Here is an 18,661-nt window from a genome sequence, read left to right as displayed (position 1 = left end):
TCCGTCTTTCCAGCTTCTCCAGAAGCCAGTTCGACCTTACAAGCAGCAATTAAAAAACTGGTACTGACTCAGGTCATTGTTCCAGTTCCTCTTCTCCTGCAAAATCAAGGTTTTCATTCCAACCTGTTTGTGGTACCGAAAATGGACGGTTCGGTAAGGCCCATTTTAATCCTCAAGTCACTGAACCCGTATATACAGGTGTTCAAGTTCAAGATGGAGTCTCTGAAAGCGGTGAGCTCAGGTCTGGAGGAGGGGGAATTCCTGGTGTCTCTCTGCATCAAGGATGCGTACCTTCACATTCCGATTTGGCCGCTTCATCAGGCGTATCTAAGGTTTGCACTGCAGGACTGTCACTTCCAGTTTCAGGCCCTGCCATTTGGCCTCTCCACGGCACCGAGAGTTTTCACCAAGGTGATGGCAGAGATGATGTTTCTCCTCCACAAACAGGGAGTGAACATCATACAATACCTGGACGACCTGCTGATAAAAGCGACTTCCAAGGAGAGGTTGTTGGACAGCATTGCCCTCTCAACCAGACTTCTCCAGGATCACATGTGGATTCTGAACCTGCCAAAATCCCACCTGGAACCTACACAGAGGCTTCCTTTCCTAGGAATGATCCTGGATACAGAGGAACAAAAGGTGTTCCTTCTGTTGGAAAAGGTATTGGTAATACAGTCAATGGTGCGGGATGTCCAAAAACCAACCCGGATATCGGTGCATCTGTGCATTTGCCTTCTGGGGAAAATTGTAGCCTCTTACGAGGCTCTGCAGTATGGAAGTTTTCATGCCAGGCCATTCCAGCTGGATCTGTTGGACAAATGGTCCGGATCACATCTTTACATGCACCAGAGGATATGTCTGTCGCCAAAAGCCAGGATTTCTCTTCTATGGTGGCTCCAGACTTCTCACCTGACCAAGGGTCGATGGTTCAGGATTCAAAATTGGATTATGCTAACCATGGATGCAAGCCTCAGAGGTTGGGGAGCAGTCACTCAGGGGGAACAGTTCCAAGGAAAATGATCAAGTCAGGAAGCCATTCTTCCGATCAACATTCTGGAACTAAAGGCCATATACAATGCCCTTCTACAGGCATCCCATCTTCTTCAAGATCAAGCCATTCAGGTTCAGTTGGACAATGTGACGGCCATAACATACATAAACCAACAGGGTGGTATGAAGAGCAGAGCTGCAATGTCAGAGGTAACAAAAATTCTCCTCTGGGCAGAAAGACACGTGGTGGCGCTGTCGGCAATCTTCATTCCGGGAGTAGACAACTGGGAGGCGGACTTCCTCAGCAGAAATTACCTCCATCCAGGAGAGTGGGGCCTTCACCCGCAGGTGCTCAAGTCCTTAACAAGTCGGTAGGGAATTCCAGCAAGATGCTAAAGCCCTATTGTTCAAGGTCGAGGGACCCACAAGCAGTGGCGGTGGACGCTCTGGTGACTCCATGGGTTTACCAGATGGTTTACGTGTTCCCACCTCTTCCACTAATCCCAAGAATTCTCAAGAGAATAAAAAGGTAAAAGTTCAAGCACTTCTCATTGCTCCAGATTGGCCAAGAAGGGCCTGGTATGCATATCTACTGGAGTTGCTCCTGGAGGACCCATGGCCTCTACCTCTGCGAGAGGATCTTCTGCAACAGGGGCCATTCATCTATCAAGATTTATCGTGGCTACGTTTGATGGCATGGAAGTTGAACATCAGATTATAGCCCGGAAAGGCATTCCGGACAAGTCTATTCCAACCCTGATCCAAGCTAGGAAAGGGGTAACGTCTAAACATTACCACCGTATTTGGAAAAATATGTCTCGTGGTGTGAAAACAGGAAATTTCCTGCAGTGGAATTTCAACTGGGACGTTTTCTCCTTTTTCTACAGTCAGGTGTGGATGTGGGCCTTCATTTGGGCTCCTTGAAAGTCCAGATTTCGGCCTTATCCATTTTCTTCCAGAAACAATTGGCTTCCCTCCCTGAGTTTTAGACATTCTTGAAGGGTGTTCTGCACATCCAACTGCCCTTCTTGCCTCCCATGGCACCTTAGGATCTGAACATGGTGTTGCAGTTTCTGCAGTTAGACTGGTTTGAACCTTTAAAGGAGGTTGGCGTTAAGTTTCTTACGTGGAAGACTGTTACACTGTTGGCCTTGGCTGCCGCAAGGCGTGTGTCCGAACTGGGGGCGTTGTCTCACAAAAGCCCCTATTTGATTTTTCACGAGGATAGAGCTGTACTCAGAACTCGTCAGCAATTTCTTCCTAAGGTGGTGTCTGCGTTTCATATCAACCAACCTATTGTGGTTCCGGTGCTTACTGACACCTCTGCTACCTCAAAGTCCCTGGATGTTGTGTGGGCTTTGAGGATCTACGTGAAGAGGACAGCTCGTCACAGAAAATCTGACTCGCTGTTTGTTCGCTATGATCCCAAGAAAATTGGGTGTCCTGCTTCAAAGCAGTCGCTCACTGGATCAGGCTTACTATCCAGCAGGCTTATTCATCGGCAGGATTGCCGGTTCCTAAAGTACAGGCCCACTCTACTAGGTCAGTGGGTTCTTCCAGGGCGGCTTCTCGGGGTGTCTTGGCTTTACAGCTCTGCCGTGCAGCTACTTGATCAGGATCGAACACGTTTGCTAAGTTCTACAAGTTCGATACTTTGGCCTCTGTGGACCTTCAGTTTGGTCAATCAGTTCTGCAGGAACCTCAGCACTCTCCCACCCGGTTTGGGAGCTTTAGTACATCCCCATGGTACTAATGTGGACCCCAGCATCCTCTAGGACGTAAAAGAGAAAATAGGATTTTCATTACCTACCAGTAAATCCTTTTCCCGTAGTCCGTAGAGGATACTGGGCGCCCGCCTGGGGTGTGGTTCGTTTTATCGACAGTGTCTAGGTCGACAATGTTTAGGTCGACCACTATAGGTCGACAGTCACTAGGTCGACATGGATGGAAGGTCGACAGGGTTTCTAGGTCGACATGCGCTAGGTCGACAGGTCTAAAGGTCGACATGAGGATTTTTTTTTTTGTGTGTCGTTTTCTTCGTAGAGTGACCGGGATCCCAAATTAGTGCACCGCATCCCCTCGCATGGCTCGCCTCGCTCGCCATGCTTCGGGCATGGTGCCTTTGCTCCGCTACCACTTCGCTCGGCACACTTTACCGTTCCAATCGTAGTCCACGTGGATCGTTAAGTATGAAAAAAAAAAAAAAAAAAAAATGTGAAAAACTCATGTCGACCTTTAGACCTGTCGACCTAGCACATGTCGACCTAGAAACCCTGTCGACCTTCCATCCATGTCGACCTAGTGACTGTCGACCTATAGTGGTTGACCTAAACATTGTCTACCTAGACACTGTCGATCTTCAGACCGGATCCCGCCTGCCTGGTGCTTCATTTTTCTGCACTGTTACTTGGTTAAGTAATGTTTTTGGTTCAGCCGTTGCTGTTCCTGTTCAAGTTTGGTTAGCATGGCTTTCCTCTTGTTTGTGTGTGCTGATTCGAATCTCACTACTGTTCAGTTAAATCCTTCTCTCAAAGTATGTCCGTCTCCTCGGGCACAGTTTCTAGACTGAGTCTGGTAGGAGGGGCATAGTGGGAGGAGCCAGCCCACACTATTGATTTCTTAAAGTGCCCTTGGCTCCTAGTGGCCCCGTCTATACCCCATGGTACTAATGTGGACCCCAGTATCCTCTACGGACTACGAGAAAAGGATTTACTGGTAGGTAATTAAAATCCTATTTTATCCACCAGGTCTCTGGTGGCCAGTAGGGTCTCGAGAGACCTGGTGTGCTGTAGATTTAATAGCTTAGTGTAGTAAGAGTGAAATGTGTCTGCTATATCTCTAGAAAGGGTATGGCGAGTCCCTTCCGCGTCCGCTATCGTTTGAATGTATAGGGTAGCTCTTTGTGAACGCAGCACTCTAGCCAATAGCTTCCTCTGTTTGTTACCCCATTGGAAGAATCGGTTTCTGCATAGACTATAATCCTTCTTGTTATCTTCAAAAAGCAAAGCGATAAGGGCTAACCTCATCTCGTTCAACTTGGTTAGGACTTGGGGGAACAGCCTTATCTTATGCGCAGTCTCCAGGTCTTTCAGCCACTGAAGCAGGGCAGTTTTGTTCCCCAATTTTTCCTTTTTCCTCAGGGAACCTAACTGAATAATTTCCCGCGCATGACACACTTGGAGCCTCCAACACCGTGACTCCGTAGACGTCCGTCCCCTTATTGAGTTCAAAATAGTCCTCTATGGCCTCAGACAATTGAGGTTTGAACCGTGAGTCCATTAAAATTAATTAATTCAATTACCAAGTACATTGTTTAAAATGGTTAGGACGTCTCCAGAGTCAGGGAAATGGGAGCGTGGTCAAACCAGGCGATCAGCCCAATGTCAGTGTCCCGGATTAAATGCAAAAACCGATGGGGTAGTAAAAAATAATCTAGCCTGGAGTAAATATCATGTGGCCGAGAATAAAACGTATAGTCCCTATCCCCTGTATGTTGGAGTCACCACGTGTCGACCAACTGGTGTACATGAAGTGTGCGGCGGACTTTGCGATGCAAAGCTAATGAAGGCCTGGCCAGTGTAGCAGAGATACCCACCTCCGGCTGAAGAGACCGGTTTAGGTCACCACCTAAAATCTGGATGCCCTCAACCAGTGGGGCAATCCGATTCAATACTTTCAACAGAAATTGAGGTTGTGATTGGTTGGGAACATACACATTTATAAAAGTATACATCTGATCAAACAGTTTACATTTAACTAGGAGTGTTCTGCCCTCTTCCTAGGCGATTGATGTCATATCTTGAAATGGCAATCGTTTGGGTAATAGGATAGCAACTCCCAGAGATTTGCATTTGCTATTATCATTGTAAAAAGAGAACGGGTAGTTGCGGTCCTTAAGGGCAGGGGCAGCTCCGGATTTAAAGTGCATCTCCTGGAGGAACGCCACATCAGCCCTGAAGGCAAAAAGGTCTCTGAGCACTCCAGAACATTTCTCAGGGACATTCAAGCCCTTTGCATTGAGGGAAACAAATTTTATGGCCGTAGCCCTGAAGTCAACTGCCATTGTCTATTCTGTAGGGAGCAATATGGAGGCCTTCGAGGAGGGCATCAACTCCGCTAAAGCAAGGAACCACACAAAGAAGGGGAAAAAGAAGAGAGAAGAAATGGAAAAAAAACAGAAACAGAGAGGACATTTTATAAGAACATTAAAAAAAATCTAGCATATTCAGCAAAGTATGAAACAACCTGCAAAATACAAGTACAGCACATTACCGCCACTCAGGAGCTCGGATGTTTGAGACATGTTGGAGACCAAGAAAACTAAAGCAGTGAGGGGGTAACTGGGGGTCGGTGGTGACACCAACCCTAATATCTGAATTAGCATAACTTAACATGAAATGAAGTAACTGCTGAATCATGTAACAGTAAGGGGACACAAGAACAAGCAGTGATATCAATACTCTTCGTCTCCAAATAGTCCGAAGAAACATCCAACCAAAGTAGTCCAGTTGTCATGGATATGCCTCCAAAGAGCGAGGCACACCACGGCAAGAAACAATGTCGGTCCAATGATAGTTAGCTCAGGACAACAAAGACATCTTTAATAAATCTCGTAATCCATTAGGAGACCATCACTTTGATGGCGGCATGGAAGGGATTCGTTGTTCCCTAGGTGGTTTTGGATTGCGCTGGACAAGGTGCCAGTCATTGTCGGGGTGAGAAAGTTCCGGTGGGATAGAGCGAACCAGGGGCTCCTGCCAATCCGGGAGGGTGACTTCCAGAATACCAAGCGCTCGGCAGAAGGTGGGCAGATCAGCCAAGTCTTTAAGTGTGAAGAACTTCCCATTATCCGAGACTTGCAAACTAAATGGAAAACCCCATTTGTACTTAATTCCCGTCTTGTGGAGTTCTGAGGTAAGCGGTTGCAGAGCCCTGCACTTTTGAAGAGTCAACCAGGAGAGATCTTGGAAAATCTAGATGCGTTGATCGTCAATCTCTATGACATCCAGACTGCGAACCTTGCGGAGAATATCCTTTTTGTGTGAGAAATAGTGTAAGGTCAGAAGAAGCCCCCCTGGGCCTTAAGGCCCATTGAGCTCTGTCAAACTTGATTGCAGAAGAAGGGTCCTGACCCAGGAGCTCATTGAAGGCCCTTGTAAGAAAATCGTTAAGTCCCTGGGGTGGGATGTCTTCCAAGACTCCTCTAATCCGTAGATTGTTACGCTTTCCGCAATTATTCTAGTCGTCAAGGTGCCCCTGCAGTTGTTGGAGGTCATACGCCTGCTGAACCAGAAGAGAAGCCTTCTAATGAAGTGAGTCGAGATCCAATGTGAAATACCTCAGAGTGAACAGCGGCAATCTCCGGACTAACTGTTTCTCTGAGTCTACTCGCCAGACGGTCAAAATCTTGCTTTGTCGGCATGGAACGAAGTAGGTGTAGGATCTGTGAAACACCTGCTATCTCTGGTGTCATGTTTGAGTCTACCACCTGATCTCCGACTCAAGCGGGTAAATCCGAGACAGGCGAAAGGCGTGGGGAAGAGGGTGTAGCAGTATCATCGTGGGGGCAGAACCCTGAGGGAGTAGGAACTGTCTCATATCAGATGAGGATGGGGTTCCCACCAGGTGTGCAGAGTTCCCCTTTTGCGAGGAACTTCCCACTCTTTGTGAGCCTTTCTTTCCCCTCACCATGAGGCAATTTGGTACCACCAAGGAAACACCTATGTGTGTTACATGATTAGAGCAACATGCAGTCAGGGCCAACGTTAGCACATTCCCCCAGAATAAAACGTTGCTACCTGGGCATCATACGAAGGCAGACGTGCCGTGTAGAGTGAAGTCATTACAACCAGTCACTAGATGGCACCAGTGTGACATAAATGAGAGACTGCTTCAAGAATGGAAAGACCCCGAGACTGTATTAGCACACCAAATAAATCTGTGACAATTGCTGGAGTATTTGTGCACTGTTGAGTAGCAGAGTAAGCACTGGAAACTACCTGGATAGAAAAGAGGGGGGGTCACAGGCTAGCAATGCAGAGGGACAGGCATCCAGGCCAGTATCTATGGGCAGGAGGAATAGGTGGGAGAGCAAGGGGCATGGAGTTTGCACTGCCTGACACACCAGCCAATGGGCGGATGGAGCTGCAGCTCCAGGACCCCCATTGAAAATAGGCCCACAGCCAGCCGGAGTGAAGAGGCCCATAACCGCCGGCATAACAATGAGTCACACTGATTCATTGTATGCCGGCAACAGACAGTGCCGTCGCCACAGCTCCCAGTCTGTAAATCCCGGCCAGAGCGAAAGGAGGGGCAACTCTCCTCTCGAGCGTCACCTCCCTGCAAGTTATTGAAGTGCCTGGGTGGAGTGGAGGAGGAGCCGCTCTCCTCTCTACTCTCAGCTCCTCCCCCCACCAGACTTCAGTGCTGCTGAATGATGAGGATGGCCGCAGACGGGGAGGAGGTGCACCACAATGTAACGGCCTCATCACTGCCGAATCCACATGCTGAAACTAATATAACACAACTTGTGTAACTTTAATAACAAAACTGCAGGTAAAGTACGCACTGGGACGGGCACCCAGCATCCTCTACGGCAGGCATGTCCAAACTGCGGCCCTCCAGGTGTTGTGAAACTACATATCCCAGCATTCCCTGACACAGTTTTGCTGTCAGAGAATGCTAAAGCTGTGTCAGGGCATGCTGGGATGTGTAGTTTCACAACAGCTGGAGGGCTGCAGTTTGGACATGCCTGCTCTACGGACTAGGTGAAAAGGATTTACCGGGAGGTATCAAAATTCTGTTTTCTCATACGTCCTAGAGGATGCTGGGGTCCACTTCATGACCATGGGGTTTATACCAAAGCTCCAGTACGGGTGGGAGAGTGCGGATGAACCTGCAGCACCGATTGACCGAACTTGAGGTCTTCATCGGCCAAGGTGTCAAACTTGTAGAATTTAGCAAATGTGTTTGACCTTGACCAAGTAGCTGCTCGGCAAAGTTGCAATGCCGAGACCCCCCGGACAGCCGCTTAGGATGAGCCCACCTTCCTAGTGGAATGGGCCTTCACTGACGTCGGTAACGGCAATCCAGCCGTAGTATGAGCGTGCTGAATCGTACTTCTGATCCAACGCGCAATAGTCTGCTTGGAAGCAGGACACCCAATCTTGTTGGGAGCATACAGGACTCTGTTTTCCATATTCGAGCTGTTCTAGCAACATAAATCTTCAAAGCCCTAACCACATCTAGAGACTTTGACTCAGTGAACGTGTCAGTAACTTCTGGCACCACAATAGGTTGGTTTATATGGAAAGATGAAACCACCTTCGGAAGAAAATGTTGACGAGTCCTCAACTCTGCCCTATCTTCATGGAAGATCAGGTAAGGGCTCTTGTGAGACAAGGCCCCCAATTCAGACACCCACCGCGCCGATGCCAATGCCAAAAGCATCACCACTTTCCAAGTGAGAAACTTCAACTCTATCTCTTGTAGAGGCTCAAACCAATCTGATTGAAGAAACTGTAACACCACATTAAGGTCCCATGGTGCCACTGGAGGCACAAATGGAGGCTGGATGTGCAGAACCCCTTTCATGAATGTCTGAACCTCTGGAAGAGAGGCCAATTGTTTTTGGAAAAACACTGACAAGGCCGAAATCTGGACCTTGATTGATCCCAATTGTAGGCCCGCCTCCACACCAGCCTGCAGAAAATTGAGAAAATGTCCCAACCGAAACTCTTCCGTAGGAGCCTTCTTGGATTCACACCAAGACACATATTTTCTCCAAATACGGTGGTAATGTTTTGACGTTACTCCTTTCCTGGCCTGAATAAGGGTGAGGATGACTTCCTTGAGAACAGCCTTTCGGGCTAGGATCCGGCGCTCAACAGCCATGCTGTCAAACGTAGCCACGGTAAGTCTTGATACACGCACGGCCCCTGCTGCAGCAGGTCCTCGCGAAGAGGAAGAGGCCGAGGATCTTCTATGAGCAACTCCTGAAGATCTGGGTACCAAGCCCTCCTTGGCCAGTCTCGGGCAATGAAGATTGCTCAAACTCTTGTTCTTCTTATGATCCTGAGCACTTTTGGGATCAGCGGAGGGAATACATACACCGACCTGAACACCCACTGGGCCACCAACGCATCCACTGCTATTGCTTGAGGGTCTCTCGACCTGGAACAATATTTCTTCTTGTTGAGACGAGATGCCATCATGTCTACTTGAGGACTTGTCACCTCTGCGAAGACTTCTTGGTGGAGGCCCCACTCTCCTGGATGGAGATCGTGTCTGCTGAGGAAGTCTGCTTCCCAGTTGTCTACTCCCGGAATGAAAATTGCCGACAGAGCCTTTACATGTTTTTCTGCCCAGATGAGGATCTTCGTCACCTCTGCCATTGCCGCTCTGCTTTTCATTCCGCCCTACCTGTTTTTGTACACGACTGCTGTTACATTGTCCGACTGGATCTGCACGGGATGATCTTGAAGAAGATGTACCGCTTGTTGAAGGCCGTTGTAAATGGCTCTCAATTCCAACACGTTTATGTGAAGGCAGACTTCCTGACTTGACCATTTTCCCTGGAAGCTTTCTCCCTGAGTGACAGCTCCCCAGCCTCGGAGATTTGCATCCGTGGTTACCCCGGATCCCTTCAAAGAGTGTATTAAGCTCGTGGGAAGGAGGGAAAGTGACCTTAGATTTCTTTTCTTTATAGAAATAAGCCTTCTCCTGAGGTACAAGGGTGGCTTCCGTGACTTCCAGAACTTCCCTTATAGCCACAATCATATATTGTATATTTTTTGCCACTTTATGATCTATTTCTCTGGAGTCACTATCGTCGACACAAGAATCAGTGTCCGTATCGGTATCCGTATTCACAATATTCGCAAATGGTCTCTTATGTGACCCAGAGGGGTCGCCTGCGGATGGAAGAACAGAGCCCTGAAAAATCACATCCTCCACAGATTTTCTCCAGCACTCAGCATAGGATTCAGATTTATCTAATCTCCTATTGATATGATGCATATTATCACGTATTTCTTTCACCCATGCAGGCTCTTGGTGTGCCGGCAGCACCACCACATTACACTTCTGTGTCCCTAAAATGGTTTCCTCCGGGGAGCAACTCCCTGCCTCTGACATGTCTTACACACGTGTACAACACACACACACAGACACACTGGGACTTATAGGGGACAGACCCACAGTAAAATCTGTCAGAGGGACACAGTTTAGGAGCAGCCAGTTCACAACCCCAGCGCCAGTATCTAATGCCTGTGAACACAGAATGCCCACTGACATGCAGCACTTTTTACACAGTAAAACACACTTGTAAAGCACCAAATTCGCTTGTGCCCCCCCTGTTTTGCACCCTGAATACTTTTAGTCAGAAGTGAAGGAGGACCAGCGATGTCTCTGCAGCCTGAGGAGAGAGAACATGGCACTGAGCAGTGTGCTGGCTGCCTGAGGAAGAAGCTCCGCCCTTTTTACCTCAGAAACTATTACTATAATATTTATACTGGCAGGGGTAGGGCTGTGCCTGGGCATCTTATGCCCCCTTTTTGCCAGTTTATAGAGGTGTTTTTGCTGCGCAGTGCGCCCCCCCCCCGCGCCCTGCACCCTGCAGTGCCTGTGTGTGTGGGCAGCAATGGCGCGCTGCGCTCCCGCCAGCCACGCTGTACCTCAGCCGTCACTTTTCTTGATAGAAGATCTGTCTTCTTCTACTCACCTGTCTTCTGACTTCTGGCTCTGTGAGGGGGGTGACGGCGTGCTGTTGGGAGTAAGCATCTTGGCACGGCTAGCGTTCAGTTCCCTTCAGGAGCTAATGGTGTCCTGTCAGCCAGAAGCAGAGCCATGAAACTCTTCAGGAAGTTGGTTCCTACTTCTGCCCCCTCAGTCCCACGAAGCAGGTAGTCTGTTTCCAGCAGTTCTCCCTGAAAATAAAAAACCTACCATGTCTTTTCAGAGAAACTCAGTAGAGCTCCATAGAGTGCATCCAGTCTGCCTGGGCACATTTCTAAAACTGAGGTCTGGAGGAGTGGCATAGAGGGAGGAGCCAGTTCACACCCATTGAAAAGTCTTAAGAGTGCCCATGGCTCCTGCGGAACCGTCTATACCCCATGGTCATGAAGTGGACCCCAGCATCCTCTAGGACTTATGAGAAATTGTGGTGATCTGCCATGGAACAACCCTACTGAAGAAGATAACAGCAGTTACCCAGATCTCATTGCTGGTGGGAAGGGGCTTACTTGATGGCCCATTTTTGAGGACACCTCACCACCTCATTCTCCATCATTTGGGCCTTGAGGTTCTTGTAAGGGCAGTAAGGCCCTTTGGACCTTGTTGAATGTTGCCCTATTGTTGCTGGTTGCGAAGTCCAAAAATGTACAGTAGGTCCGCCACTGATGAGGAACGAACTGGCAATTGTCTGGGTCTCCAAGCTAAAGAGACTCCTAAACATCTTATTTTTCCCCAATTATTTTCTCCCCTGGCATATGCAATAGGCTTCAGTGAACTTACAGCAATGTAAGCTTTGGGTAGCACTAAGGGAAATTTACAGGTATAGTGGTTTTGTTTAACTTTTCCTACAATTTCCAATAAAATTATAACATAGTAAAAGAATGTAATATTACATCAAAAGTAAAAACAGGATTGTAACATTATTATTTATGATACTCTGAGTGCATTGGTGTGGTGGGGGCAGAGGAGAAAGTAGCCTTAGATTTGTCTCTTTTTCAGTGCATTTATTTTTAAACTGACATTCTAGAAGCCAGTCAGGATTTCTGTTGATAGGCCACATGCCAAAATGGGGACATTTTATGGTATTATTGTTAAAGGAAATATATATATTAAAAATAAGGGGGCAATGGTGGGAGTATGTGGTTTGTGCAATGTCAGTGGGATATAGGCTGGGAAATATGGCTTTTAATAATTCAAGTGAAATTGTAGTGAACCCCTTGTTCTGTGTAGCACTACTCTTGTTTGGGGCTCCATAATGATTTCTACACAGAGCCCTATTTGCCTAAAACTGGCCCCAACTTCCTAACATGTACAAGGGATTTGGGTAATCCCTGCTGCTTTGCAGTAGCAGTAGATCTTCCCCTTAAATCATGCTGAGAAGCAGCATGTATGACCCCAGTGCTGAGCAGTCAAGCCATCTCAACTGGTAGACACAGGACCAGAGAGAGCTCTTCATTTGAAGGACAATCAATATATAAATACTCACAGAAAGCCAGTGTCACCACTCACAGGATAGCTAATGAATAAACTACGCATTGGCAGGTGGCTCAAAATGAACTCTACGAAATCACATAGCAAAAGGAGTTGTGATTTAGAACACTGATCTTTCTACAGAACATTGATTATCCATTCCTTTGGCTTCCGCTACAAATAACACGACTATGCCTATAGTATAAATCAAGACAACAGCAACTCTATTTCATTACTGATTTCATGCATTTAGTATATACTCTAAGTTTTAAATTCCCAATGTAAAAGAGTCAAAGCATAACAATAAATAAAATTAGCATGAATTAATTGGAATTCCAATACTGCCCAGTGAACACCGTAATCCTACACATAGGTCTAGTGGGTCTTACAATAAATGTACATCTAGCAGCAGAACAGCTTGAGTTTCAGTGCAATGTAAAATAATCATTTCCACCCTGCTAGAGACCTCTACTGACTTCCATCAGAGGAATCCTGCAGTGCTGGTTTAACTAACCGATGAATGGGGGTAGTCTGGTGGGCAGAAGTAGGGGGTGCAATTTACTTTTCCCAGTGGTGGTGACATCCTTAGTGTGAAGGACCTATTCCACAGTAACCTTCCACAGTAAACTCCTGCACAGTAGAGGGTTAGAGACAAGGAAATCTATGTTATAAATCAATGATTCCCAAACTGAGTGCCGCAGCACCACGAGGTGCCTCAGGGCACTTACAGGGGAACCTCAGCCTAGTTGTGGAGGGGTTGATGAATCAAGCAATAAAAAGAGTGGCAAAGTGGAACAGTGAAGAAGTTGCCCACCAATCAGCATCTACCTATAATTTTAAAGCGTGTAGTTGATAAATGTCTCCTCAAAGCTGATTGGTTGTATAGGCAACTTCTCCACTGATCCACTACTCTACTCTTTTTACTGCTTAAGACATCAACCCCCTAGTGCAGTAATGACTCCCAAATTGATTTGTGCTGGACAGCAAGTTATTTAGCTGGCCGCAGAGTGCTTTAGACATACAGTAGCTATAGTGTGTGGCCATTTACACAGAGAGGGCAGCTCCGGCCCCGCCTACCATTCCATTCTCCCCCCACCCCTCTACTTCTGTGTGCTGCTTCCTCCAGAACCTTTGTAGTCAGGATGGGGCAGAACTAGCTACGATGCATAGCAGCAGGACCCGCCGCAATGAAGGGGCCCGCAGACGATGGGTTTATAATGAATCATAATGACCATGCTGTTTTGGTGTGGACCCAGGCCCCCTGCAAGAACTAAACCTATGTTTAGTCACACTGTGACTGTCACAATGTGTAACTGAGTGTTCCTGTCTGCCAGCCAACTCACAGCCTAGACAACCACGCAGTTCTAGCATGGGCCCAGACCCCTCTGGTACCTCCATCATCTCCCTTTCATCTGGGCAAGGGGTCCTAGTTTCATTAATTCAACCCGTAGGCCTACTACTGGTACTGGGGGTGTTAACGTACTTTGCCTAGAGATAAAGTGGTCGGAGATAAAGTACCAGCCAATCCGATCCTTACTGCCATGTCACAGGCTGTGTTTGAAAAATTACAAGTAGGAGCTGGTTGGTTGGTACTTTAGCTCCGTCCACCAGGGGCAGATTGGCCATAAGGCTTACCAGGAAGATTCATGACAGGCCGACATTTCTATGGGGCCTTGTTTGTGTGCTGTCATGTGGCCCCACCCCACACAAGAAAGACAGCCCATTGCACTCATATCACTGCATTGTCCCTATTTATTATCTTATTCCATCTGTGCAGTGCAGCAACTCTGCCATCCAGGGCTGTTGCCATGGCTACACGGTATGTAATATCTCTTGTGCTGCCCATATCGGGCAACTTCTACAAAATTTTACAGGGCCACTGTAATTTCCCAATCCACCCCTGGTCTGCAGCAAAAGAAACAATTACGTACAATCAGGCACTGGGGATGGATCCCGCCCCTCTCAACAGACCCCACCCTCATCAGACCGCACCCCCATTAGGGCTGCTCCATAAATTTTTCAGGCTGGTTTTCCATCCCGATCAGTCCCTGACGTCTTTATCTCTCTCCAAGTCTTAGTACAGAGACCCCTGGGAATCTACCCCTTGGCCTAGGGGTGCCGTAAAAATATTCAGACAAAATAAGGGTGCCAGGAACTGAAAAAGTTTGGAAACCACTGTTACATAGAATTTTTAAACCCCTTTCAGACAGGGAATTTGACCCAGGAATTTGCTGGGACAAGCCGGGTTCACCCGGGTCCTTTCTCTGTGTGAAAGAATGTTTTTGCCGCAGGACTCCAGAGAGTAAAGTAAGGCAGTCATGGATATGCGGTGTGCATTGTACACCCTGCACCCATTATAGATATGCCACTGACTACACAAAATTAACCATAGCTATAAATACTTACAAAGTAACTTTAAAAAAAAATAATAATAATATGTCTAGCTAAATATACAGTAATACCCAAGGTCGTAGCTACCATAGGTGCAGGCAGTGCAACTGCTATGGGGCCGAGAGCTGAGAGGGACCACCTTCCATGTCACAGTTACATGTGTTATATACATTTTTCTCCATTGGGTGGTACGTAGGGGTCCTTTCAAACTTTTTCCTTGGGGCCTGCAATATATCTAGGTATGCCCCTGGACCTGCTCATTGTAGTGCTGTATAAAATGAATTGGAGGGCATTTTAATGTTATGTAATATGCACATTGTAATGTGGCACAATATGAACAGGGAGCACTATACAGTATATCATAATGTGAATTGGGGGTACTGTGCGGCATAATGTGTACTGGCAGCTCTGAAATGTAACATAGGGTGAACCTAAGCACTACTGCGATTCATAAAAGAAACTTGGACACTACTATGGGGCATAACATTAAATAAGGCTCTACTATGGTTTAGAAAATAAAACTAGAGCACTATTATAGAGCATAACATTAACAACTGCTGCAGAGAAGTGTCTCTCTAGAAGCATTGGGACGGGGGTCCCTTCAAAATGTTGCTATGAGGCCCACAAAATACTGGCTACACCCCTGGTAATAGCATTATATTGTGTTACAGTAAGGATCAATAGAACTAATCCCTTCATATATGTGTTTTGTTTATGCCTTGGCTGTAAAATGAGAGATAACATAAAATGCTGTGATTTCTCCCCCTGGCCATACAAGTGACAGAAGCACAGATAATCCTCCAGATCTCTGCCAACATCCTGCCATGCGTAGATGAGCTCCAAGCTTTATTTTACAGTATTTATTTGTCAGATGGTGCCGCTGTGAGATGGCACGCGCTCGGTGGAATAATCCGGGTGACGTTGGGGGCGGCGACCATAACACCTCTGGCTGCTGTCATTGGCAGTGACAGTATGAGCCCAACAATAATAACTTGAAAACTTTTATTGAATTTTTATTTATCATCAGGAATATAAATGATCTTTTTATTAATTATTATTATTATTAACCCACAGGCAGGAGCAATGAGTTGATTATCTCTGCTACATACTGTAGGTTATGATGGGAATTGTAAGAACAAGTGGAAAGCCCCTAGCTAACTATAACATATACATACAGATGCAGAAGGATCAGTGCAGCATAATGAAGTCGGTGTTTTGCTTGTTAACCACAAGCAGCTATGTAATAATATTTGTATGCCATATAATATGTTTTCTTTTGCTTATGGGGCTGGTTGTGTCTTATAAGGTCAGCTACATCCCACAGCACTCTTTATACAGAGTCTCTGTTGCAGCAGGTTGCATGGTGAGAGCTCTGTAGAAGATTCCCTGAGTGCTATTGACTTGTAATGTGTTACTGTGACTGAATGACTGTGATAACTCATCATGCTGTGTGGGAGCTGTGTGTGCATCTCTAGTGTACAGGCATAGGAATATATATGGCTCGCTTGCTGGGAGCCCCATTGGAGGGCTGGGATGTACTGTAGCAGTGGTTAAACAACGAATCACACTATTGTTCTGAGATCACAGAGCGGGAGGGGCAGGGAGTTTAAAAGCAACATGTCCTGGGCTCTAGAGTCATCACCCAGCAGCTCCAGGAAGAGCAGAGACAGAGCTTCTTGCCAGGACTTTTAGCACCATGAACAGCAGCTCATTCCTCCTAAGCCTCTTCTGCGCAAGTGTCCTCATCTCCTGCCTCTGTCATGGACAGTCATCCAGGGAAATGTCTTCAGAAGATTTCGATGTCAAGAAAACCCCTTCATCCTCTGAGAAGGAATTGGTCTGTCTTTTTTTAAATTGTTGATATTTTTGAGTAACCATATTGATAATCTCCACATAGTCTGTTTACTTGAAAGGCTTAATCTATTTTCATTTTTTTCCTATAGAAGAAAACTATTATAATTAACATACTGTAGTGGAAATCATTTGGCCCCTAATGCGATTTAGTTTTAATAAATATTTAATTAGGCTTATAGTTGCTTTGTACTATATGTTCCGTCAGGTGGAGGCAATGGAGGAACTCCTGGGAAAATTTCAGGACAGGTACCCCGCCTATGAGAAGAGAGCCCAGATTCCACTGGTGAGAACCATAAACATTTATTCATTTATTTAATTAATTAGGAATGTTGGTTGATGGTGGCTGTGATCTGTACATTATGTTTAACCTGATATAAATGTAGTTATACTTGTTGCATTAGTATTTCATGTAAAAATGACATTGCAATGTAACACATGTATAACGCTAGTACATAATGAAGTTTGTTGTAAGAAATACTTTTTGCCAAAGTCCGCCAGGCTTAATCAGCCATGATTCTCCAATTGTTGCCGACCTACAAGTTAAAGCCTGAGCATTGTTAGTACTGTATGTCCAGTTTCACAGCATTGCCACAAGTTGTCTACCTATAAATCTATATTATAGCCATTGTAATACTGTATTGTTTAATACATCTGTTAACTCATTTTTAACTAAATATGCACATCATTTAGTCTCTCATTTAAATCATAGTCAAAATGTGCTTTATATAATAATGGTTTTGAGGATAAGATTTCGGAAAACTAAGCGTTTGTGGAAGGGATGCAGAAATGAGTAGAGCTTATACATTTACCATTGCTGGTGCTGACATGCTATAGCTGAAGGCGTGTAGGCATAAAACATTTGCATGATCTATGGGGTTACATTTGGCGATCGCTGTTGTGAGCATAATTAAGAAGCCTTTATGTTGTATCTTTATCCCTCTCTCAGTGTGACATAGGACAGAGATGTGCAGTGAAGCAAGGTCCCAGAATTGGCAAGCTGTGTGACTGCTCCCGGGGCTCATCCTGCAACTCTTTCCTGTTGAAGTGCATATGAAGAGAACAAGCATCATTTGCAGTCCCTCAATTTCTAGACCACATAGTAACCTTTGGTCAACAGATCAGTATCTTCATTGCTTGCCTATATAAAACATTCCTTCTCAATGTAAAAGCAAGCTCACATACGTACATCAGAGATCTGCTTTTCCTAAGCATTACAAGAGAATCCAAAGAAGCTAAGTTGATAACATTTAACTATTTTTGCCATTAGTCTGATATATTGATATATGTGTCATTTATGTTTGTTATTATTTATGTCCGTTCTAGGCTGTGGAAGTTACTTGGTGGTTTATTTGATATATTACAATTCACTTCTTATGTTGACCTACTAATATATGCCCATTCGTAAACATTACAAATAAAATATACTTTAAAACTATTTGCTTTCATTTTCTTAGAGAGTCTTGTAATGCATTAGAATAAATATGGGTTATTATTGTTATACTTCTAAGTGTGTAGCTGAGTGCAATGTGCTCTGAAAGCTGATGGAAAGGGCAATGAAAGAGTTAAAAGAGTAATCTAATGCGAACTGGACAATTACTGGCTGGGGTGAGAATGGATGGTCCCTACACCCTCCTACAACATGTTTCCCCACCAACTCAGAGATTAACCCTGTCAGTTCCAGCTAGACACCTCAAAGCTAACCGTATTATAACAATTAGCTCTGCATCTTTGTAACATGTGTAGCTGATCAATGACAATATCACATTTTAATCCATAATAAACAAAGTTTATAGTGTAGACCAGTGTTTTTTTTTACATTAGCTCTAAGGGAAATCCAGGCCAGGACAAATCTATGCAGAAACCTAAGGGGATCAATGTATATCCCAAATATAGGAGTTTGTGACTAATTAATACTATTTTATTTACTGAGAATACAATTTATTTATGTTGGAAAATGTTCACATAATCTGGATTTATGTCCGTGATCTTCAGTCACTTTATGTCTTAGATATTGTATTTTTTATAACATCAAAACGCCTGTTAAATGTGAGGCTAATTGTGTCATGTTTTAATGCTTCTTTAATACACAAGTACACATCAATTTGGAAATGTTCGTTTTGTAAGATACTATTTCCTTACATATCATTATATGTGTGTGTGTGTGTGTGTGTGTGTGTGTGTGTGTGTGTGTGTGTATATATATATATATATATATATATAT

At 45.4% G+C, this 18,661-nt stretch overlaps 1 protein-coding gene across 3 annotated transcripts in view; it reads left to right on the top strand.

Moving 5' to 3' along the window:
* LOC134935167 (cocaine- and amphetamine-regulated transcript protein-like) overlaps positions 1 to 17,875 on the top strand; it is a 90,507-nt gene extending 72,632 nt beyond the window's left edge. For 2 of the 3 annotated variants that reach the window (XM_063930401.1, XM_063930399.1), the window contains exons 3-4: positions 16,646 to 16,723; positions 17,387 to 17,875. In XM_063930401.1, the coding sequence (XP_063786471.1) occupies positions 16,646 to 16,723; positions 17,387 to 17,494 (186 nt within the window). In that variant the 3' untranslated portion in view covers positions 17,495 to 17,875. Of the gene's footprint in view, positions 1 to 16,089; positions 16,424 to 16,645; positions 16,724 to 17,386 lie in introns of those variants that run through there. The other variant, XM_063930400.1, reaches the window with a different exon arrangement.
* The last annotated feature ends 786 nt before the right edge of the window (positions 17,876 to 18,661 follow it).

The sequence above is a fragment of the Pseudophryne corroboree genome, chromosome 6 (genome assembly GCF_028390025.1).
Source record: "Pseudophryne corroboree isolate aPseCor3 chromosome 6, aPseCor3.hap2, whole genome shotgun sequence".
Taxonomy (NCBI): Eukaryota; Metazoa; Chordata; class Amphibia; order Anura; family Myobatrachidae; genus Pseudophryne; species Pseudophryne corroboree.
This window is presented reverse-complemented; position numbering and strand designations above follow the sequence as displayed.